At 33.0% G+C, this 24,589-nt stretch overlaps 3 protein-coding genes across 10 annotated transcripts; 1 reads left to right on the top strand and 2 right to left on the bottom strand.

Moving 5' to 3' along the window:
* The first annotated feature begins 1,455 nt into the window (after positions 1 to 1,455).
* LOC107937444 (protein ARABIDILLO 1) lies at positions 1,456 to 8,616 on the top strand. 2 transcript variants are annotated; one of them, XM_016870321.2, is made up of 12 exons: positions 1,456 to 3,873; positions 4,119 to 4,277; positions 4,374 to 4,454; positions 4,591 to 4,722; positions 5,176 to 5,303; positions 5,540 to 5,627; positions 6,180 to 6,274; positions 6,734 to 6,797; positions 6,893 to 7,068; positions 7,419 to 7,640; positions 7,943 to 8,027; positions 8,139 to 8,616. In XM_016870321.2, the coding sequence occupies exons 1-12, from the start codon at positions 2,524 to 2,526 to the stop codon at positions 8,316 to 8,318; spliced, it is 2,760 nt and encodes a 919-aa protein (XP_016725810.1). In that variant the 5' UTR covers positions 1,456 to 2,523; the 3' UTR covers positions 8,319 to 8,616. The 2 variants fall into 2 exon arrangements, with proteins under 2 accessions (XP_016725810.1, XP_040955488.1); XM_041099554.1 differs by having other exon boundaries at positions 7,416 to 7,640.
* A 1,249-nt stretch (positions 8,617 to 9,865) lies between these two features.
* LOC107937424 (general transcription factor 3C polypeptide 6) lies at positions 9,866 to 12,739 on the bottom strand. Its single transcript, XM_041099553.1, has 5 exons — positions 12,685 to 12,739; positions 12,100 to 12,219; positions 11,262 to 11,312; positions 10,513 to 10,564; positions 9,866 to 10,150 (listed from the first exon to the last, which is right to left on the bottom strand). Exons 2-5 carry the CDS (start codon positions 12,217 to 12,219, stop codon positions 9,951 to 9,953), a joined length of 423 nt encoding a protein of 140 aa, XP_040955487.1. The 5' UTR covers positions 12,685 to 12,739; the 3' UTR covers positions 9,866 to 9,950.
* A 5,702-nt stretch (positions 12,740 to 18,441) lies between these two features.
* On the bottom strand, positions 18,442 to 23,879 carry LOC107937453 (COP9 signalosome complex subunit 7). 7 transcript variants are annotated; one of them, XR_001694679.2, is made up of 9 exons: positions 23,445 to 23,852; positions 22,927 to 23,002; positions 21,744 to 21,832; positions 21,106 to 21,195; positions 20,718 to 20,762; positions 20,549 to 20,619; positions 20,209 to 20,347; positions 19,686 to 19,984; positions 18,518 to 19,401 (listed from the first exon to the last, which is right to left on the bottom strand). XR_001694679.2 is itself a non-coding variant. In XM_016870338.2 (8 exons), the coding sequence occupies exons 1-8, from the start codon at positions 23,601 to 23,603 to the stop codon at positions 18,582 to 18,584; spliced, it is 1,032 nt and encodes a 343-aa protein (XP_016725827.1). In that variant the 5' UTR covers positions 23,604 to 23,879; the 3' UTR covers positions 18,442 to 18,581. The 7 variants fall into 7 exon arrangements, 4 of the variants coding, with proteins under 4 accessions (XP_016725827.1, XP_040955485.1, XP_016725828.1 ...); XR_001694676.2 differs by having other exon boundaries at positions 19,686 to 19,933; XR_001694677.2 differs by having other exon boundaries at positions 18,706 to 18,949; positions 19,686 to 19,933.
* Positions 23,880 to 24,589: the final 710 nt, after the last annotated feature.

Here is a 24,589-nt window from a genome sequence, read left to right as displayed (position 1 = left end):
TTCTTAGAAATAATGACTTTATCAAATTCCAAAACTATTTTGAATCTGTTCTTACACAAAAGATGTGTGGATGCAAGGTTTTTCCTAATTTCAAGAACATGGAAAACATTAAGCAATTTCAACTTTTGTCCTCAAGTAAAATTAAGTTCAACAATTCCTTTGCAAATGACCTTAGCACCACCATTGTTTCCTATTAAGATCTCTTATGGTTTCTCACGCTTTTCATATATATTGAATTGTTCTTTTTTGTTGTACACATGAATAGTTATAACAAAATACAGTCACCATTCAGAAGATTTTGTTGCAGTAGCCATATGAGCTTCAACAACCATGCCAATTTGCATTTCAGATATCATTGCAACAAGTTCCTTCATATATTGTTCAACAAGATTGGCTGAGTTTGTGCTTACTAAACCAAAAGTAGTATTATTTCCAAAATTTTTGAACCCACAATCCCAAATAAAATGTCATTTCGTTCCATAATGGAAGCACATTTTATTAGTCTTCTTTTTCTTGGTTCGATTGATTTCTTTCTTCTGAATTCGGGGTCTTTTTTGTGCCTTCCCATTACATTTTTCTTAGACGAAGTTAACACTCGAACCAAGAATAAGTGCATCACAAGTTTGATTTTCTACCTTTGTAAGTGAGTCAAAAAATTCTATATAGTATAGGATTTTGGAGAATGTTGCATCTTTTTCCTACATCCATTCCAAAAGGGTGGCAATTTGGATAAAATTGCATTTACTTGTGGTGAATCAGAAATATTGATTTCTAGTTCACTTAACTTTGAAACTAGAACTTGCAACTCATGCACTAGATCCATGATTGGTTTTGTATCAGTGATGGTAAATTGAAAATACTTAAATGCTAAAAATTTATTTGCGCCTTTCTTCTTGTTTCTATATAAATTCTCAATTGTTATTCAAGAAAATTCCTTTGGTGTAGTCATGTTTATGTAGAGGTCATAAATACAATTTATGAGAGAATTCAATATGTAACCACAGCAAATGCACTCGTCTTCTTAGCATTTATTTATTTCTTTGATAGCATCATCCGAGTCTATAAATATTGTTTTTGGTAATGATTGTATGTTTGGATCAAGGACATAGAAGATCTTCACTACAGTTAACATGAATACCATCTTATCTTTCCACATTGTATTATTGGTTCAATTGAATCTATCTTCCGTGATCATGTCTTGATGGATCTTCAAACTCGAAGTTAATTCGACCTCCATGAATGTAGCAAATAAAGGTAGTCAAAATAAAGCCGTAAGATTAATAGAAAAACTTGTGGTGCAATAAATGAAATTAAGAAAAAAATAAAATGAGACTTGAGGCGTAAATCACTTTCCTTAAATGCTTAATGCTATATCTACTCCCTTTTGTTGGTGACAGGTGGCGCGCATTTGAACTTTTATTGCTTAGTGCTACATCCCCTCCCTCTTGTTGGTGGCAGATAATTAGGGTTACAGTTATTGAAATTTTTAAAGAGCTCGAGCTAATGATGTTATTCGACCCATTGTTACTTAAATGGTTCTTTTAAGTTTTTCTTTTTAGATTTTTTTACATCCAATTATACTAATTTCTTAGAAAAAAAAACCCCTTAAATTTTAAAACTTCAAAATTCTCAGAAGTTGATATTATACTATAATGTAGTTATATCATTCATTTTAACAGTAATATTTAGATTTTTGAAGCAGCAAATTACAATAAGAAATACAAATAATTATATATACACCCTCCAATCTCCATTGATATTTCCCTTATAAAAAACCATGCTTAATTGTTTGCCATGATTCCTTACATGACATCTTAATAATGCTGTAAAAATTCATTACATACAAAAAAAATTTTCCCATTCTTTCTCTCTCATTCCTTTGTGTGCACAATAAAGATGAAGATTAAGATTAAACCAAAGAGAGTTTTAGACGCATGGCTTTGAGCTTTGAGGGTTTGGTTTTCTCTTTCTCTTTCATTTATGCTTGTGCCTGAATTCTCTCTTACGCAATTTCAACTCTCTTTCTCTCTCATTTTTCTTCCCTTCCATTGAAGCTTATTCAATCAAATCAGATAAAAAAAAGGGTTCTAATTGATTTAATCTGAACGGTTCGAGATTTAAGGGTTTACCCTTCATTCCCAGAAAGACTGAACTCTCTCAGGTTTGAGAACGACGATCGATTTTTCTTCCCTGCAAATGCATTTATCATTCTAGATTTTTATTGGGTTTATATGAAATCGGACAATTTGATTATTTGTAAAGTATAAGAATTTAAGGTATCTTGGTGTTTGAGTTATGACATAGATACAATTACATTGTTGGTTTTGAGTTAGGGTTTTTGGGGGACCTGAGACCATTGCTTTTTTTGGTCTCTCTATGCTTGCTAAGTTGTTTTGTGAATTGGGTATTTGAGCTTGAAGGGCGTATGTACTTAGTTCCATGTGCACTTACAGGTTATAGGGTTTAGTTGCTTTGAGGTTCAAAGGATTTTGGTATTGGAGTCCTTTTTAGATTTGATTAGGAATGACTCGTAGGGTGCGGCGCAAGGTGGCAAAGAAAGGGAAGGACGACGCTGTTTCACTAAGTTATCTTGAAATTGAAGTTGAGGATTTAGGTCTTGAGAGAAATGGTGATGTTGATTGGACAAGCTTGCCTGATGATACAGTGATTCAATTGTTTTCATGTCTGAATTATCGAGATAGGGCAAGCCTGTCGTCAACCTGTAAGACATGGAGAGTTTTGGGTGCTTCTCAGTGTTTATGGAGTTCATTGGATCTTCGTGCTCATAAATTTGACACCGCAACGGCTACATCACTTGCTTCTAGGTGTATGTATCTTCAAAAGCTTAGGTTTCGTGGGGCAGAGTCTGCCGATGCAATAATTCATCTTCAAGCTAAAAATTTGCGTGAAATAAGCGGTGATTACTGCAGGAAAATAACTGATGCTACTCTATCTGTGATTGTTGCCCGGCATGAGGCTTTGGAAAGTCTTCAGCTTGGGCCAGACTTTTGTGAGAGGATCACTGGTGATGCAATAAAAGCAATAGCCCTTTGCTGTCCCAAATTGAAAAAGCTCCGGTTGTCTGGAATAAAGGATGTTTATGCTGATGCAATCAATGCTTTGGCTAAGCACTGTCCAACTCTGGTTGACATTGGGTTCCTTGATTGCCTAAATGTTGATGAGGCAGCATTGGAAAATGTCTCATCTGTTCGTTTCCTCTCTGTTTCTGGGACATCAAATATGAAATGGGATGTGGTTTCGCATCTCTGGCACAAGCTGCCTAAATTGATTGGGTTGGATGTTTCTAGAACTGATATCGGATCAGCTGCTATTTCTAGATTGTTATCCTCATCCTTGAGCTTGAAGGTTTTGTGTGCACTAAATTGTCCGGTTCTTGAAGAGGAAACTAGCATTAGCACCACCAAAACCAATGGCAAATTGTTGCTTGCCCTTTTTTCAGATATTTTTAGAGAACTATCTTCTTTATTTGCCGAAACTTCAAACAAAGGGAGGAATATGTTTTTGGATTGGAGGTGCTCAAAGAACAAAGATAAAAACTTGAATGAGATCATGACTTGGCTTGAGTGGATCTTATCTCACACGCTTTTGCGTACTGCTGAGAGCAACCCACAAGGTCTTGATAATTTCTGGCTTAAGCAAGGGGCAGCATTATTGCTAAGCTTAATGCAGAGCTCACAAGAGGATGTTCAAGAAAGGGCAGCCACTGGACTAGCAACTTTTGTTGTTATTGATGATGAAAACGCAAGCATAGATCGTGGAAGGGCTGAAGCAGTTATGCGAGATGGTGGCATCCGGCTTCTTCTGAACCTAGCAAAGTCTTGGCATGAAGGACTTCAATCGGAGGCTGCAAAGGTTATTATCCTATTTTGAAAAATTACAGTTCACATCACAGTGCTACTGTTATCATATTCATTTCTTTTAACTGAATTGCTTATTCTAGTGATCATAGGATCGTTTGATGCTTTCTGCTTAAATGAAGAATTTGCTATTCACAGCACTTTTGTGCTTGTTATCATTTTCCATCTATTTTCTTAAATACTGAGATTGCTAGTTTATTAAATGAAATTTTAGTTGATTTGGACTTTGTAATGCCATAGGCTCTAGCAAACTTGTCTGTCAATGCCAATGTCGCTAAAGCTGTAGCTGAAGAAGGAGGAATTAATATCCTCGCCGCATTGGCAAGGTCCATGAACAGGCTGGTTGCTGAGGAGGCAGCTGGTGGGCTATGGAACCTTTCTGTTGGGGAAGAGCACAAGGTTTTATGCTATACTATTATTCAGTGCTTTTTCTCTAACCTGGGAACATAAGCTTTCTGTTTGCAGTTCTAACCACATTTTCTCTTAAAAAATTAGGCTGCAATAGCTGAAGCTGGTGGTGTCAAAGCTTTGGTCGATCTTATATTCAAGTGGTCCTCTGGCGGTGATGGAGTTCTTGTATGCTTCTCCTTATGTGATGTGTTTGCTTGTGTACTACGTTTAAATATCATGTAGCATCAAGTTCACTCATGATTGAAGTTGCTTTCAGGCTATAGTTTGTTGGTTGGATCATGATTTCCTTTTGTGTTTCCAGGAACGCGCAGCTGGCGCTTTGGCAAATTTGGCAGCTGATGATAAATGCAGTATGGAAGTTGCCATTGTAGGTGGTGTGCATGCATTGGTGATGCTTGCTCGTAACTGCAAGTTTGAAGGAGTGCAAGAACAGGTGACATTACTTTGAATTCAGTAGGAACCTTGAACTGTGCATGATTCAATCACTGCATTTCCTTTGAATTGTTTCTATTTGAAATGGTTAGCATGGCTTTTTCAATTATTTGATTTTTGATAGGTTATTTACACCCAGTCACAACAACTATCTAATTTGTAAGAATGTTCTAGTTTGATGAAAATTTCTGAGTACCCTTATCAATGGCATATTGCATTCTTTTGATGTTAAGCATGGTGCTATGCAGATATGCTTAATTATGCTATGCATTCTTCTAGGCATGGAAATAAGTAATCTTGTAAATTAAATACTGATGGCTTCAACTGTCTACTTGCTTGTCTTATGATTTGTATTGGAATCCAGTCTTCTTCTTTTTCAGCATTCAACGATTACTCATGTCACCACATTCGACATGTTTGTTGAGAGTTTTAATTTCATGTCCAAATATGCTAGGCTGCTCGTGCCTTAGCAAATTTGGCTTCTCATGGTGATAGCAACAGTAACAATGCTGCTGTAGGACAAGAGGTTGGTGCTCTTGAAGCGCTAGTTCAACTTACACGTTCTCCTCATGAAGGTGTCAGGTAGCTACAATCATGTATTTGAGCTGGCTCCTTGTTCCAGCTATTAGATTTTTTGGTGTAAATAAGTTCAGTGTTTATATTTTGTAGTTTTTGTTTCAGCTTTATCCATTTTCCTTTTGGTCCCAAAATTATGGATTCAGTCTGTAACTCATAGACCATAAAAGTTTTGTCTTAAATGCACAAAATTAGGTTGGGTTTGTTTTAACATGTATGATGATATCTACTGAGTGAAACAGGCAAGAAGCTGCTGGTGCATTGTGGAACTTGTCCTTTGATGACAGAAATCGAGAAGCAATTGCAGCTGCTGGTGGTGTTGAGGCATTGGTATGACATTTTTTTTTATGCTTCTATTGTTTTCTCTGTCTAAGCAGGGGTAGCCTCAGGTACCATTATGTGCGGCAAAAAGTGAATAATTTTTGTGTTCTACTAAAATACCTCCCAAATATCCTTAACACTTTTGGCCTACAGGTTACAATAATTTTTGCTTAGACATATTCATTTTTTGTAGACATTTAAATCATTTAGTATGTTGCCAGCATTGAAATGCAGATCTACCGGATTATGTTTAGATATGGAGAGGATGTGCCTTGGTCATCTGAGGCTTTCTCTTTCTTGTATCCCGTGGATTCAAACTGATACCTTTAGTGTTTCATTTGTTTTTTAACCTTCCCTTGTGTGGTGTCATGTTGCAAAATTCTGAATCCTGAAATATTAGTAACTATAGTGAAGTGCTACCGAAATTACGTAATGTTAAAGATTTGTTGAATTATGTTCTTTGCTTCACTATAATTCTTTGGAAGAGCTCATGTGAAGAAAACTTCTGTTGGTAAGATTTCACTGCTTCATAAAGGTTTTTATTTATTTTATTTTGTGTAGGTTACTCTTGCCCAATCCTGTTCAAATGCTTCCCCAGGTCTTCAAGAGAGGGCAGCTGGTGCTCTTTGGGGATTGTCAGTGTCGGAAGCCAATAGGTAATGCATTTTTTACTTTTGAACTTATTCAAGAGTTGGTGACAGAAACCCTGGCTTCTGAGCACATTATGTGAGAATTTTTTTAACTTTTGACCCACATGGGGTTTTATGCATATGGCATACAAGGTTTAAAACAACAGGAGCAGAACCACTCTTATTTTTGCTGCCTTCTTGTTCTTTTCCATTGTACACTGCTGTTCAAATCCTTTGCTATTATCCAGCGCTTGGCCTTGCCAAAGTGGGATGATACTATCAGATACAACCCTAGCATATTGCTTTCGTTAACATGCATTTTTGTGCTAATCATTATTATTCTGGACAATAATTTCTTCGTGTTAATGGTGCAACCACATTTTTCTTCTTGTTCATGAATTTTTCCTAGAAAAAGATTCTCATTGATCATGCTATGAAACTCTAATAGGAAGAATATTCATGCTATTTATCTTTGGTCTTTGTTAGCATTGCTATCGGACGAGAAGGAGGTGTTGCACCCCTGATTGCACTTGCACGCTCTGACGCTGAAGTAAGCATTTCATAAGCCAACCCTTGCAGTTAGTGTATGATCTAAATTTGTCAGGTGACATCTCAATTGATTTTAACTTATGCTTTTGCTTTCAGGATGTTCATGAAACTGCTGCAGGGGCTCTTTGGAACCTTGCTTTTAACCATAGTAATGCACTTCGGATAGTGGAAGAAGGTGGGGTTCCTGCGCTTGTTCATCTTTGTTCTTCATCATTATCCAAGATGGCACGCTTCATGGCTGCGTTAGCACTGGCATACATGTTTGATGGGAGGTAAATATTTCCGTCTTAATTGCATAAACCCAACACGCCTTTGTCGATTTTTATATATCTAAATATTTTCTCAGGACCTTGTCGCATTAAGTTTACTGTATTCTTTTTCTGTAATATTTAGTTGGTCTATAACGTTTTAGCATGCCTTATCATGATGAAATCTCTGGTTAAAGACAATTTTTACCAATGTCTGAAAAGTCAAACATGTATAATCTCTATCCTGAAAAAAAAAAGGTTAAATATCACCAAACAACTAATGATTTATTATGCATGCACAAGATATCATATAATGCGAAAAAGGGACCTAAAGCATTTTGATTCTAATTCGCTTCAAATGATATTTTTAGCAGAATCGATGAATTTGCACCAATGAGTTCATCATCAGAAAGCACATCAAAGAGTGTAAGCTTGGATGGGGCTCGAAGAATGGCTTTGAAGCATATTGAAGCTTTTATTCGTACTTTCTCCAACCCACAAGCATTTGCTGCGGCTGCTGCTTCATCGGCTCCAGCAGCCTTGGCACAAGTGACCGAAAAAGCTCGTATTCAAGAAGCGGGGCATCTGAGATGCAGGTTTCATTCCCTCATCCTTTTCCCTCCTGGTTGCATTCCAGATTCATTTGTGCTTTTCACATAATTATTGTCACAACTTCAAAATTAAGTTGCAGAAAGAAAATGGCCACTATAGACGTCAACAAAGATACACCGTTGTAAATTAATAGAACGAAATACTTTATGCTTTTAATAAAATTAATAAAAGCTAATCTCCGATATGGTATTTGTCCATCTTTGTTGAAATTGATTAATCATGTTGTTTCGTGCTGAGTGAGTCTAAGTTGATCTCTATGAATTAACATGACTTCTATATTCTTTAGTGGGGCTGAAATAGGAAGATTTGTCTCGATGCTTCGAAATTCTTCTTCAATACTCAAGGCATGTGCAGCATTTGCTTTACTCCAGGTAAACTATGTGACTACCAATTTCTTTTGGGCCCGAATAGTCCCAAAAATCCTCTTCTTTCTGAAGTAAAATAGTTACAGCAAAGGAATCCTCACATGAATACTTTTGCAGTTCACCATTCCCGGTGGTCGACATGCAGTGCACCATGCTAGCCTTATGCAGGGTGGTGGAGCAGCAAGGGTTCTGCGAGCAGCAGCTGCAGCAGCAACGTCCCCTATCGAGGCCAAAATCTTTGCGAGAATTGTACTTAGAAACTTGGAGCATCATCACCAAGTAGAACCATCCATTTAAATTCAGGAACCAACTTAATTATTAGTCAACTCATGAGTTTCATTAATTTTATATGCCATAAATTACATTTCTAAGGTCTTCTCTCTTTGTCTGTAACCTTTTGGAATATAAGAACTATCAGAACAAAGTTCTTATTTTTGTAGTTCATCATTTTTGTGTCTGTATTCATTGCAACAATATCTTTTATATATATATGAACATAAATGTCTTTTGAGGGCTTAAAATTGTTTCAGCTCCCTGTTGTGTCTGTATTAGCTATCTTGGAGAGTTGATGACAGCTTCTTTTGCACTTCTATTATTTCTAGTAATTTTCTTTTAAAATTGTTTTTGTTCGGTTATTTTATGAAAAAGTTCCATTGAACTGTGTCTCCCAAAAAAAAAATTAAAAATGTGAGATAATAAAAAAAATTCTTTCCAAAAATCAGTTCTCAAACTTCCAAAAAGTGTGTTTTTTTACTTTTCATTTGGACTGCTAAACCATAATTTTCAGAATCGTAGTAGTGGTTGAATCGGTCATATTATTGATTTGTACGATTTGATTAAATAAATCATTAAAATTATAAAAAAAATCAGCTCAATCTATTTTTAACTTGGTTCAATCAGTTCGTACTAGTGTCACGGGACTAGACTATTTTAGCCCGTGACACTAGTTCACGATTTAAATTATCTAATGTCTCTTTGTGGACTAATACCTCGGCCAATCCAGTCCGGTTCAAACAACCATGACTCTTAGGGCACGTTTGGTTCGCTGTATTGGATTTGAGGTGTAATAGCAAATCAACTGTTTGGTTGAATGTAATTGAATAGAGGCGTAATAGTAATCTTGTTTTTGGTTGAATTGAATAGAGGTGTAATAGCATAATGGAAAAAACTAAAATGACTAGAATACCCTTAGCATAAATGATTATTGTTATTGTTATTTAAATTTTAATAAGATTATTAATATCAATAATAAATAATTTAATCATATTTAAACATAATTATTATTAAATATATTATAATTAAAATATATAGTTTAATAAAATTCTTAATAATTAATATTCTTATATGAATTTACTGAAATCATAATATATGATACTATAAAATATAAATTAATATAATTATTATTAAATATATTATAATTAAAATATATAATTTAATAAAATTCTTAATAATTAATATTCTTATATGAATTTACTCAAATCATAATATATGATACTATAAAAGATAATTTGAAATAATTAATATTAAATATATTTTAATTAAAATATATGATTTAATAAAATTTAAAATAATTATAACTAATAAATTATCTTATATGAATTTGTATAATTTAAAATAATTATTATTACATATAATTTAATAATAATATATAATTTCATAAAATTCTTAATAATAAATTTTCTTATATGAATTTATACAATTTAAAATAATTCGGATCAATCACACCTTCATTACTAAAAAGTTACATTTGATGCATTATAATTCGCAATCTGCTGAAATAGTTTATATACAAGATCCACCGCTTAAAAATATGGACTCTTCCTCAGAGCATAACTAAGCTTGAATTTCATTAAATTACTTTCAAAATTTCATTAAATTACTTTCAAAGTTAAGGATCAACATTTAACTACAAATTTTGAGTTTGCTAGTTTACAAAATTGAATTATTTTGGGAATTTGTTTCGACTTGAACATCCTCGTCGAGTAACAATCTGAACTTGAGAATCTTCTGAAGTCGAGCGACCGGTTTTACTTGCTTTCTCGGAGCTTGATTTGGATCTAGTATATATTTGCCTGAGAAGAGATTTGCCTCTGATGGACCTGTCTCTTCATGTACTACAGGTGAAGCTTCTGTAAATCATAATTTCACACACAAGTTATTAATTCATGCAATGCAAAATGTTTGAGAAACAGAATAAACCAAGAGGCAGCCGATGTTACGGACTGAAGTTCAACTACTGGAACACAACATGTATGCACGAACATGCCAAAATCTATCATGGATTTATCGTGTCACAAACTATATAACACCTTAAATGCAATACGACAAAGAAAAATAATAATAACACGACAAGAATGCCTGGATTGTACAAGTAACTTGATATTCCGCTATGCAAGGGGCAAGAAGATGATAACAAAGAGAGAATAGGATGGAGTAAGTTAACCAAGTCCCGGTTTAGCTCAAAGTAAGTATAACAAGAAATATTGCTCACCATCTTCAGAGAAAACAAAGCAAGTCCCAATTGTTTCTTCATATTCTCCGATCTGTAATTTGGAAAATAAATTAACTTAAAACATGAAAATTTCATGAATTAAAAAACCCTCATCTCAGCAATCAGTTGGTGATTCTTAAAGCTCAAATCAAAGCAAACTATAAAAGCGATAGCTTAGGCCTATAGCGGACCACCAAATCCCTAGTTCAAATCAAAGCAAACTTTTATATTACCGGAATTGGAAACAAATGTCAGATATGAATATCTATCCAGTTATCCAGACTTGAATGATAATGATTTGGAAAATGATCTCTAGATAATATTTTCCATTTATAATACCATATTCGGTCTATGGCTTCCTGAATTCTTTACGTCATTCTCATGCATAACAGAGACATTCATACACCATTTAAAATTTCTAGCAATAAACATTAATAAATAAATAAATAATGGTAGTCCTAAGATATTTAGTAAAAATGGTCATCAAGGGAAATAAACTTTTCAAAACATAAATAACCTGGAAGTTGGAACCTTCGCTGTTCAAGGTAAATACTAGATTTAATATTGGTCGGACTTTTCAGTTTCTTTATGTATACATAACATATTCAGACACTAGTGTGGAGGAATGGTCCTCCAAATATAGAGAAAAAAATAAAAAATTTTGGTAAATCCATGTCACGTACAGATCCACATCTGACACTGACCTTGATTTAAATAATATAGCAAGATTTGCAAAGTTAACAACTTACCAGCTTCACTTTTTTGTCTATGATTAATATTGGATTCATCGTATCCAGACCCTGACATTCATAACAATCTGATCATCACAATATGATAAATCAAAGAAAAAAAGGGTTAAAAACAACAATCAAACCTTGTTCAAAACTGACAGCAAAATACCAGTAAATCAAGTAAGCAATATTTCCAGGCAAGAATATCGCTAAACAAATAATTAGAAGCTTACAATTACACACCAAAATCAAATCCGTATTCATCTATGCAGAGCTCCAATCAAAGAACAAAAACATATATAGGTTGATTTTTATTAAGATTAATCATATTGCAAACTAAATGAATACGCAAATGTAAGAAATTTTATATAATACAAATTATAAACTTGCCAAATTTTATATAAATATATAACACCATAAATGCTGAAATGCAGATTGCCGAATCTAATGTTTATTAAATCCAACAAGTACAAAGCAAGTACATACATAATCTAAACAAGGTTTATCTAGATTAAGTTCTCCATAGTTAAAGCAATCACACGGATAGCTAGTATTATATATCTAGATGAAGATCTCTATCAACACATTAAAATTCCCTAATCCTCATAAGCTGACCAGTAAAAATATGAGAGCTTTCGTTTCATGAATTAACAAATATAAAATGAACATCGAGCAACAAAAACCAAAGGCAAAGCTTTCTTCTTGGGTTCTTAGTTTTTTTAAAAATATTTGTATCTGTCATATGTATTCAAGACTAAACTTCCTAAATACTCATTCAGTTATAAATTCTAATTTTCACATAACTGCCAAAAAAAAACCTTAACAAATTTGTAACATACAAAAATTTAGAACTTACAGAAAGAGTATAAGGTGCATTTGGAGGGATGTCAATCTGCCCACGAACAGCTTCAAGATCAAGTAATACATACTCTGAATCTTCTTCCTCTCCATAATCATCATCCTTGTTTTTCTCCATTTAATCAAACCCAGAAAAAAAACATTACACTTCAAAGATACTGCAAAACAAACAAAATAAATTTTCAGAAGAATGGTTGAAAAAATATGAATTTTTATTTAGTTGTATTCGAGATAGATTAAGAGAAGTTCCATTGCATACGACACCCAAACAGATTAAGAGAAGTCAAAGAAGAAGAAAGATTCATCAAGCCGCTAGGATTAACTGATAACAATGTCCATTCCATATAGAAAACTAAACCAATCTATAAGAATTAGATATCTTCTCCCAAGTTCAAAATTTTTCGCAAAAAATATATATTAGGGGGACTTGCAGAGATGGAGACATTTAACTTTGTAGTGATTTTAAGCTAACCCCAAATAATTCCGATCAACATAAATAGAGAACTGTTAAGACCTAAACATACTCTACCTCAAAAGCATAGTAAACAAAAGAAAAACAAAATATATTACCCATTATCCTTACCTTGCGATTTTAGTCGAGAGTTAAGGATTTCCGAGGGAGAGGAACCCCAGCCGTCAGTAAGATTCAACAACCAAACGTGCTCCGAGAGGAAAAATGAAGCAGTGGGAAATGGGAGGAGAAATGATGGGGACAGAAAAAGGAGAGGGTGGAGGTCGATTTCGGGTAGGGAGGGAGGGTAAAACAGAGAGTTGGGAAGGGAAGCCGGACGTAATAGGTAATCTGGGATTTAGGAAGGGAATAGAAAAGCATGGAATTTGGGGATTAGGTCGGGATTGTATTACGCGTGTAATATCTATTACAGCGAACCAAACGCCGGAATAGGGGCGTAATGTAATAGGCGCGTAATCGGGGCGTAATAGATTACCTATTATACTGAACCAAACACAGTGTTATTTTTAAGAATTTAATTCCTCTACTTTTTAGATTTAAAAATACGCTTTCAAATTATATATAACCGCGTAACATTTTAATTGAAAAGTTAACTATATTAACTATTTGAATTAATCAATAAAATTATAAAAATATAAAGACAGAATTATGTTAAAAATTAAAGTATAAATATTAAATCTCAATTTTAAATGTATTAGGACCAGAAAATTAACCATTGATATAAAATGAAAAGAAAAAAAAAATAAGCATGGTGGGTGCCACGTGTCAGCTTAAGGTATATAAATGGATATATTTAAATTTTTAGCATATTTTAAGGACTAAAACTGAAATTATACCACTATTTTAAAATCTTAAAAAAGGGTGCTTTATTTGTTTTTTGACAGATGTCGTAAAAAAGCATGGTTTGAACACTAGTTTAATATATAATCATAGATAATGGTAAAAAGCAAACTTTGGCAATGTGTTTACCAACAGATATATAAATAGAGGTAGCTAAAACGTTTGTATTAAGTCTAGTAATTAATTTTGTAAGTTTATTAAAAGAGTAGATTCTGACCACAAGTTTTAAAATTGTTCTATGCTCAAGGCGAGTATCGAACTCTCAACCATTAACTAATGGTAAAAGAGATCATTACCATCTCATCTAATTCCCATAATTTAATTTTAATTAGAATTTTATATTAATGAAAATCTTTTGTCATTTCACTACAAATTCAATTTATTATAGACTGTCTTTTTTATTTAACAACAAATTATAACATTGAAAAACAAAAATGGAGATAATATGTTTGACTTATGAATTGAAATCTCCATTGGAGTATATATATATATATAGTTATTTGGATAAAAGTGAATGTCAAATAAATATATGTATTTTATACGAGTATATTCAATTATTATTTTGAAAATATTTTGATTGTTTTGTTTTGTTTTTTGCTATGTAAACAGAGTTGTTTGTCTGTTCCATTAAAAATGATACTTACTTTTATACATATTGATGTTCGAATCTGTATCCAACATTCATCAGGAGCATTTATTTTTTTTAAAAATGAGATCATAATTACATGTAAAAAAATTAACTTCCATCACCAACTGCAATTTTATTTATAAAATATATATGAAATTATGAATCATAAATATAATTAATTGAACAAAGCACTTAGGATGATTGAAGGGTTTCTGTCTGTTCTTGAGGGCTTCAATCCTTAATGGATGCTGCAAGATAAAAGGAACCTGTAAGTATTGAGTTTTGATCATACAATAACAATACCATAATTAATAGGTAAATTATCAAAAGTTACTTTTGTTTGCCTCATGTTACATTTTAGTCACTTATGTTTAAAATGTTACGTTTTAGTCATTTACATTATCGCGTTGTAATGTTTTAGTCACTGAGCCGTTAATTGTCGTTAATGGTGTAATGGTAAGTTGACGTGGCACGTTAAATCATCATTTCAAATAAAAATTTTAAGTTAATTTATACAATCGGTCTCTATATTTTTTGTTTTGAGCAATTTAATTTTTTCCTTTTATATTTTTTAAACTTTACTTTTTTTTTTCTTTTTTTTCCATTCTCTTCTGCTTCTCCCTCTGTTTTCCTCCATTCTCCATTTCTTTTAACGTAGTTTTTCTATGTTTTCCATTTGCTAAAACTAATCCCTATACTTTTATTTTTTTAACAGTTTAATTTATTTGAGTGAGGCGAGCTTGTGGATTAGTTTTAACAAATGGAAAATATAGAAAAACTATGTTAAAAGAAATGAAGAAGGGGAGAAAACAGAGGGAGAAACAGAAGAGAATGGAAATTAAAAATTAAAAAATTAAAAGAACATAAAAGAAAAAAAATTATATTTTTCAAAATGAAAAAAATATAGGGATCAATTGTAGAATTTAACCTAAAATTTTCATTTAAAATGATGATTTAACGTGTCATGTCAGCTTACTACTATACCGCTAACGGTAATTAACGGCTCAGTAACTAAAATGTTACAACACGATAACGTAAGTGACTAAAACGTAACATTTCAAACAAAAGTGACCAAAATATAACTTGAGGCAAATAAAAGTGACTATTTTAATAGTTTACCCTAACTAATATTTTAAACTGTTTTATTTAAGAATTTGATTTGATTTTCTTGACGTTATTAGATCATTGTCGAATATTTTAACATATCAAATTTAAGTATCTTAATGCTTGATTCAACCACCGTACGGATTCAATTATTTTTTAAAAAATTATTTTTAGTTAATATTAAAAAAAAATCTATTCGAATTCAATCTAAAATTTAATTTTTTTTAAAAAGCCCTTACTCGTGGCAGTTGGTGTTCTTAGAGATTGGTTAATTAATTGAACATTGCAATTCTTAGGAATAGTGAGGCCACATCTTCCTTAACACTGGGGAATCCAGCGGCGGCCTGTTTGATACAGCTACAGGCTGTTTGCTTCTCGGCGGTGGTGACGGTGATTTTCTCGAGTTTCGCCAGCCCGCCACAGCAGAGTGCCGAGGGATAACCTGTCCTTGAGGTCAGGTAAGGAACACAGTAAACTAAACATTCATCCACTTCGTCACAACTTACGACGGCCGTTTCTCCTGGCTCCGCCATGAATTGCACCATGGTAACCACCACAATAACTGAGATCACTAAACCCTTCATCTCAAGCTTTCATCTTCGTGTAGTTTGTTTTAAGCTTGTGCTTGAGTAGCTGAATGGGAATTTATATTGGGTAATGATATATATAGCATTTTGGTGACATTGGAATGGATAAAATATGTGGGCCACGGTCACAAATGACAGTTAAATTTTGGGTAAGTTTCACCTAAGGTTATTAAATTAGTAGTAACTTTATGCTTCGGTCACTTAACTTCAAAAAGTAACAAAATGGTTACTGAATTATTTAAAAGTTTTTATTTAAGTTCTTGGGTAATTAAGTTTTTTTTTTAAAGTTTGGCTAGTGAACTCTAAGCAACAATTCAACGAACAGTGCAGTGGATTAGTATCCATTGACAAGTTGAAAAATATACATTAAATCCAAGTCGACCTGAAGATCAATATCAAATATTGTAGAAGAAAGTTGTTTGGATTTTGCTTCTTAGATTTGTGACATTTAAAATTGTTTCAAGAAAAAAAATTGAACTATTGAAGTGAAAGGGAAGATGAGTTTTTTATTGGTATAATCAATGCGAAATGAAAAAGCCATACAACAGCGGTTTTAAAAGCATTAATGATTTAAATGAAAACTTTCAAAAAATTTAATGACTATTTTGTAACTTTTTGAAATTGAGTGACCAAAACATAAATTTACTGATAGTTTAGTGACCATGAATGTAATTTACTCCTTAAATTTTGCCTCTAAGTGAATGAGATAAAAGAAAGTTGAGAAATAATCACATGACATCAGGGGTGAAGCCAAATATTTTTTTGGGCGGGGAGCGGAATTAAGTTGTATGTTTTTACGATAGTAAAAATACAATTTCACCATTTTAATAGCCTATATCTTTATAATTTTTAAAAGATTAAATTATTTTTTATCATTTAGGAGGGCCAAAGTGTAATCTCACTATTACTAATTTAAAATTTTATAAATTATAAAGGAACCTAAATAGAAAATTTTCACTTTAGGAGGGTCGGGCCCCTGCCAACCCTCCCTGGCTTCGCCACTACATGACATTCTAGGAGATTGAGTTGTTCTTTAAAACTATAAATAGCTGAACTTTGCTAGGTAGAATGGAAAGGAAATTGAGGGATGGAAAATTGAAGGGTAGAAAACTAGAAGGATGAAAAACATAATTCTTCTTTCCGGAGGTGTGTTTGGGAAGAGAAATGGTTGCTTGGTAGAATTGAAAAGTGAAAGGAAAAAAATAGTACATTTAAAAAATGCATAATTCTAAACGTACATTTCTTTCTATTTTCTTTTCAATCAAGCGTATTCAAAATTTATTTTCTTTTTACTTTTTCACTCCATCCTCCCATCCCTTTACTTTTTCACCCAGGACACCTTCAAAGCTGAATGGTTCCAACATAAATGGCAATAACAAATTGTGAGATGATGATGATCATTGTAGGTATTGTTTGACGTATGTTACCTGCAGCAGTATTGAAGACAAGCTTTGTGGAGATATCATTATAAGCTCTTTATCAACCCCTTTGCTTTGCAACTTGACATTTCACTTTTTCCTTACACTGCTCACACATTTCCCATGAAAAATTAGATTTGAATGATTATATTCTTACTCGTTTGATAACATTGTATTAGTTTGGGTTTTATCAAATTGGATCGGTTCGGACTTGAAATTTTGAAAAATTTTAGTTTAAAACAATTATAGATTCCATCATTTGAGTTCAAGTTGAGACCTTAAATCTTTTGACTTAAATAATTACAAGTTTGAATAACTTATCTCATTTTGAGTTATTTGATTATTTCGGACTTGATCAAATTGACCAAATCCAATTTAAATTGCTAAATTTTTATGATCAAGTTTGAATTTTTAAATTCGAATACATTAGATGGAATATTCAAAACAGGTGTTAAACATAAATGTTATTTAAAAAAATAAAATAAAAAAAACTGGACAAAATTGATACTTAATACTCAGAAGCAGATTCAGCTTAGTTTGCAATTTTTCTTTTTGGTCCATAATTAGATTTCTGCTAAAAATGCCCAAAACCCAATTTTGAAGAATTGAAGTTTTGTTTTTCAGAAGATTAAAACAAAAAAAAAAGAGAAAAGAAAAAAGAAAAGGAAAGAACAACAACGAATAAAATCTTTGTTCCCTTGTGTAGTATCAAATAAAAAGCGCGTAATATCTTTTAAATTAATTAGATGTATAAAAAATAGAAAGCAAAAAAAAAAAATCTATATATTAAACTTCACCAGGTAATATTAGACATGAGTACATAACACAAACACGACATGAAAGAATAACATAAACATGACACAAATACACCAACGTTAGAATTTATATATAATATAAATTATTAAAATATCAAAATTTATATAAATATAAAATATCTTAAATGACCTAACAAAACTATATAAACATAATATAAACACACATTATCACTCAAAAAAAGCACATACTTAAAGCTTATGAATTAAATTATCAAAAAAAATTACTTACATGATTTCCACACAACTTTAAATTGGTCATATGACTATTTTTCTTCATTTTAAAAATGCCACATAATCCAATTTAACATAATTCCTTTTATGATGTTATCCCAAAGAGTAGAGGAACTAAATCCCAGTAATAAAAGCAGAGGGATTAAATATGCAAAAAATATAGGGACTAAGCCGTAATTAGAACAGATTTTTTTTTCCGTGCACGCTAATGTACATGATTCATCCATGCATATCAACACCATATGTACGCAACATTAACATAATAAAACATGGTAGCTAATAGCTATTGTACATGTAGCATCGCTATCAAATTTGAGAATATGCGAGAAAATTAGTCGCACTTTTTTCCGTATAGGGACCAAAACAAATGTAAAAGCAAAGCAATTCATATGATTACAATTAGCTTTAGGAAATTCTTATTAAAATAAAAACCAAACACAAGAACAACACCATGAAGCCAAGCCACCGGTGGATTCATGAACCCATGGACAGTTTTTTCAATGGTGTTCTCAACCACCATTGAATCAGTGAAGCACAAATAAGAGTTACCAAAAACTAAAAAATGAAAACGAAAGGAAGATAGAAATGAGAAATACCATGAATCCCGAGCGTTATAAAAGCAAAGTGGCAGCCAGAGAATGATCAAAACTCCAATGCCGTATGACGCAAGTCCAAAGCAGCTTCCACTCGGTTTCCTCCCTCTGGGTGGTTTGAGTTTCTCAATGGACCCTAGAATGGCCGAGTCATACTGCACTGTTGCATTCAAAGATTAGATCAGGCAGCCCCGATAAACAAAGTATAGGAAACAAGAACGCTCAAGTCCAACTTTTCTAACATAATGGAACTATCAGCCATACAAAGAAATAAGCAATGATATAATCTTCATGATGCAGCATGAAGTGCATGATTAAAAAGTGAAATAACTTGAATTTGTAAATCTTGGATATCTAAGTGTTCTAAATTTTGAGTCTGTGTTTTGTCCTATCTTTCCCAACTCAATAGGAATAGCAATGGGTTTACGATATGCTAACAATTCTGAAATTATAACGCCACAATTGTCAAATTCACTACCAAAGCAGCACTATCACTGCCTGAAAAGCAGAATCATTGGTTACTGGGACTATCGTGAACAAAAATCTGGTTGGTCTTCTAAACGCCGTCCAATAAGTTGCATGTTCTATCTTCAGGACATCAGATGCCTTCTCCTGCATTTTCTCCAAACCGATAGTTATCAACAAATGCAGTCAGTTCAAACAATGCACTACAATTAGAAGTTCTGTGAATTCAATAAATAAATATAACTCTAAAACTGGTGATAACCAACCATCCACAGCGTTAAAGAATGGGTAAAATAGTGACCAAAATCAAGCCGTGGAAGACTTAAAGAAAAGGAAAAGCAGAAGATATCGTGAAAAGCGTAAAACCTCTTCAGTAAAAATATTATTCAAGGATTAGAACGAAAGTGGATTAAGTTGAAAAAAGTATTAACCTCTTGTGTCGGCTCTGGTCTTCCTCAAAGTCCATCATTCCACCAGGTTCAGAGTTAATTTCATTGAGCCCTTGGAAGCCAGTATTGGCCTGCTTGCAGTCTGTAACTTCTGGCACAATATAAGCCTCATCGACCAACATACCTCGATATCGAATGAGTAAAGTCATGGCATGCTAATCCTAGATCCAGTTAAGCTCACTCATTTGCATCTTAACAAGTTGCAGCTTTAAGCTCCAAGCTTTTTCTGTCTAAGCATTTTTGGAAGAATTAAAGAACTCTCTTTCCCATGACCACCCCTCCTACCAAAACAATTTCAATATTTAAAGAGATGCATTCATGTCTACGACTAGCACATTCATGGAAAGTCAAACTAGTTCTGCTATCTTCAATGCTTATATAGAATTAGTTTAAAAACTAAAAACACAACAATAGAAATAATGATAACACTTTCAGCTGCATTTTGCATCTCATGCTTTGTAATGGTCCAATCAATCTATTTAAGGGAAAACTGGGTTCAACTGACCTTGACGGAGACAGCTTTCCTTACTTCCATCACCCTATCTTCAAGCTCCTTTCGGTGTTTCTTGTCCAACTCACTCATTGTATCAGCCCATTTTATCTTGTCTTGAATTGTGACAAGTAAGTTATCTGACGTAGCCAACCTAGGTTCTCATCCATAGATAGATGGTAGTTATATAAGCTGATATCAATCAAATTTGTGTTTGCATTTCTATCAAACCTTGTTGAACTAGCCAGCTCTAATGAACAAAGCCAAAAGCTAATATGACATCAGACAGTAGCAACTATTAATGCTGCAAGCACAGAGGTCTTAATCACACATTTAATTAGAACCAGGATGTTACCAGTTTGATAGTGTTTGTATCATACTTCCAAGTTGTCCTGGCCTCAAATCCCTCCCAGCAGCAAATTGAACCTCCAATAGCATATATGAGAAACTTTAATAAGCAGGGGAAAAGAAAGGAATACAGCAAAGTATAAAAAACTTCAAACTTGAAGACTGCAAATTGATACCTCAAAATATCTTCGCAGCTGATCCAGCTTTCCTCTAACTAGACCCTGACAAAATGGTTGACAAAGAACGAAGAATCAGCAAACTTTCAGTTCAGTAGTGTTACTCCCTTAAAAAGTCCAACAACCCCTAAAAGCTAAGTTTGATCTCGGGTTTCAGGGCCAAACACCAAATGACAGTTCAGATAGTTGTAGGTACATGTCTGAAGGGCAAAACATATGAAATGTGAAATTGTATTGAAGAAGCTTATTTGCCATGCTGTGTTTGATGCAGAGCCACCTTAAAACTAACAGGCATGATGCACTAGCAGGATGATTCTTTCAGTCTGTTGAATGAAAATCATCCTTTAAAGACAAGTGGTATAGAGAATCACACTAGGAGACTACGTACAGCATACATGCAGTCATTGATTAGAAAATCTTCAAGTTCACGGACATTTGTGACATCTAACTCCAGCATTAGCTGATCATATGATAGTACCTGAACAAGATATTTAAAAAGTACTATTTAATAAAAGATAAAAGAACTTGATGTAAACCTACATAATAATCAGCATACAAGGATTCCAATCCCCACGAATTTGACATTTATCCCTTTACATTAGAAAGTGAATTAAATGAATTCTGAAAAAGATTAAATTTTCAAGAAATGCTAAGCAATTTGTTCAATCATATTATGAACTCAGTTACCTAGAGGACAGAGATTTAAAAGTTGCATGCTTGTTAAATGTCAAAATGTGCTATAATGACTAAAACAGAACTAGACTGAGAAATGGCATGTGTAGAAGTGCAAAGGCGTCTTTCTAAGCTGATATGAGGGTGAATCTAGTCATATCTAGGTTGTAGGCATTTCAGGGTATTGTTCTAAGGCGAATTTGGTTTTATCTAGGTTGTAGGTGTTTCGGGGCATTGTTCTTAGGTGTTATGTTGTAATCCATGATCTTGTGTTCAATACCTTTATTAATAAAATCTACTTTTTCTGAGCAAAAGAAAAAGATGTGCAAATTCCTCATAACTCAAAGAGAATACCTTTTTTGTCTCGGCAAGTGTAAGGACAGTAAGTTGCTTTAACTTGAGAACTTGATCTGGGACCAGTTGAGGAAGCTTACCGCTATTTCCTAATAAAATAGTTGCAAAGTTTATCGCATGACGATGTGCAGAAGAAAAACATGAACAATCAAGTCTAAGAAATATATAAACATCAAATAGTTTAATTAAGTAAAAGCTGAAAAGGTATTCTGCTGCCTACTGTGCCAGGAAGAATAAACATTACTGACAAACACTATCAAAAGGAAGACAATAAAAGTGATGAAGAGAAAGAGTTTGGGGGGAAAAGTCATTTTGTCAATCTGGAGAAGTGATATTCAAATTTAATGCCTTTCCAATCAATAGACCTCAAAATTTCCATTTAGATAATAAGCTCAGTGCATTTTCAAGAAGATTAGTGGAAAGATAGTTTACAACTTCATAAAATGAGGTTCAATTCCAGTTCCCGAAGCTCATTTTCATCATATGTTTAAATAGAAAGCTGCAGTTTTAGTCATGAGCAACTATAAAATTAAAATACTTAACATTTACTAGAAGCAAAACCCATATCCCTTTGGGTGTGATTGGTTGGGTGGAAAATTGGAAGAACGGAAGGAGGGAGTGAAAAAGTGGGAAGAAAATAAATTTGGAGTGTGGCAGAAAAGTGAAAGCAAATAAAATAGAAAACCAGTCCTTCCAAATTGGGATGATGAGAGGAGAGAAAATGTGAGAGAGGTATGTTAGTTCAAAATTATGTATTTTTCAAATGTTTTATTTTCTTTCCTTTCATTTTCCAACTCTACCAGGCAATGGATGGAAAGAAATTATTTTTTCTTTCAATTTTTCCATCTTTCCTACCAAGCACACCTATGGAAAGAAAAATTATATTTTCCATCTTTCTATTTTTCTACCCCTTCAATTTTCCATCTTTCCAATTTTCTTTCCACTCTACCAAGCCGAGCTTTAATGACCAATTTTCATGTTTAAACATCAAAATCAACCAACATGGGAGAAAACACATTTCAACCTCTTTGTTATTCGGTATTGAAGTCTAAAACGTACACAGTAGCAACACATTTACTACTAAAAATCTTAAATGCAGGAAAGAAACAAGTGCATTGAAGGCATTACAAACTTCTAACCAAACAGTGGCTCAGCCTAAAACATGGGTTTTTCCCCAACTTACTCTTATAATCGCTCCATGTTCCATGTGCAAACAATCGAAGCACCTCAAGGTGCACCGAGTTGTCAGTTCCTTCTAGCTGCAAAAAGTACATTGATTTCAAATAAAATACTCGTAAACTAATGCCTCTGAACAAAAGCTTAACAAAAAACAACTGAACAACTCAGTAACCATTGAATAGCTAGGAAAGAGTATGATCAAACCAACAGTCATAAATGAAATGCCACATGAAACTGATAAAACAATTTGCCACAAAAATTTAAATAAAACAAACAACAAAAAACCCCTACAATATTCAAACCTAATTCCATTGTAACATCAAAGAAAGCAACATGGTTTGCCGAATAGTGTAAACCAAATTTGAAGTATCCTTAACTTTCCGCTCCTTTTTCTCACTAACCAAACAGTGCGATCCTACTCCAAAACCTCTTCAACAGCTAATAAACTATGTACACAAAAAGGAAAATTGATAATTGACTATGGTTTTGATTTCTTAGATCGAAGATGGAACAGTCCCTAACCTCAGCGACAGTGGGCACAGCAAGAATCTCAGAGAAGGCGAAAAGTGAAGGATGCGACGTCGCTTCAACGACAACGGAGCCAAGGGCCGAGCCCTTCTGAGCTGATGCTTGCTTCACGAAATGATCAATTACCTCTGCTTGTTTTTCCTCGATTTCCATCTTCAGAAACAGCCTCCCAAATCACACACAGAAGGAAAATTAATAATTAAATAAATTTAATTTTGAAAAATGTGAATGGAAATTAAGAGTTTGGATTGGTGCTGAAGTCGGTTGATTAAGCGACGGAAAGCCTTTAAAAGTTTGAATAAATAAATAAAAATGCTGAATTTTTTGTAGAATTTGTGGGATTTTGATAGTTTCCTGAGAACTAGTAAAATGGCCCCCGCGTTTTGAGACCGGCACAAAAACAGTTGTTCAATTTATTTATTTATTGCCAAAGTTCCTGAAATTGTTTAGTAATATATTTATAAAAAATTGGTATAAAAATAAATGATATTTTGATTTTTGGAATGGTAAAGTTAGGATAATAATAGGAAGTTTCGCATTCAAATTTTATCGATATTTTTTTTTATTTTACCTAGAATGATGGTAAATGTTTCTCCTACCTTATCTAGTGGATGAGGGTTCAATCATCGTCTTTGGTATGGATTAATATCTACCCCTTAATAGGTGTACAGTATGCAGAATATTAATTACTGAACTCAATCCAGTAAATAACTTAAGAAATAAATAAAAAAACACATTCATAGTAATATTTATTATTTTATAAAATAAATAAATGATTTTTTAGTAATTTTTTAACTAAGCTAAGACTTGTTTGGTATAGGGATCCTATATGATAACAAATGGGTTAAATCATAAGTTATCATGTATTCTCATTATTACATATAATTTTTAAAGGATTGCTCGAATAGATAATTGTGTTAACAACTTGTAAACACAGGTTCGTAATATTAGTTTTTATAAATTTGACATGTTGGATGTATTTTTATTATTGTTATGGGATTATATAATACTCTATGTTGAACAATGTATGATTTGATTTGTCATAAATTCTATTTGAATGTGGTCTTATAAGTGTAACGGATCATGATGTGCGGCGTTTTATTAATAGCTTTCACCTAAAGTAATGTGCACAATCATAT

The sequence above is a fragment of the Gossypium hirsutum genome, chromosome D08, assembly GCF_007990345.1.
Source record: "Gossypium hirsutum isolate 1008001.06 chromosome D08, Gossypium_hirsutum_v2.1, whole genome shotgun sequence".
Lineage (NCBI taxonomy): Eukaryota > Viridiplantae > Streptophyta > Magnoliopsida > Malvales > Malvaceae > Gossypium > Gossypium hirsutum.
Note: the sequence above shows the minus strand (reverse complement) of the source record. Positions and strands in the feature narration are given on the sequence as shown.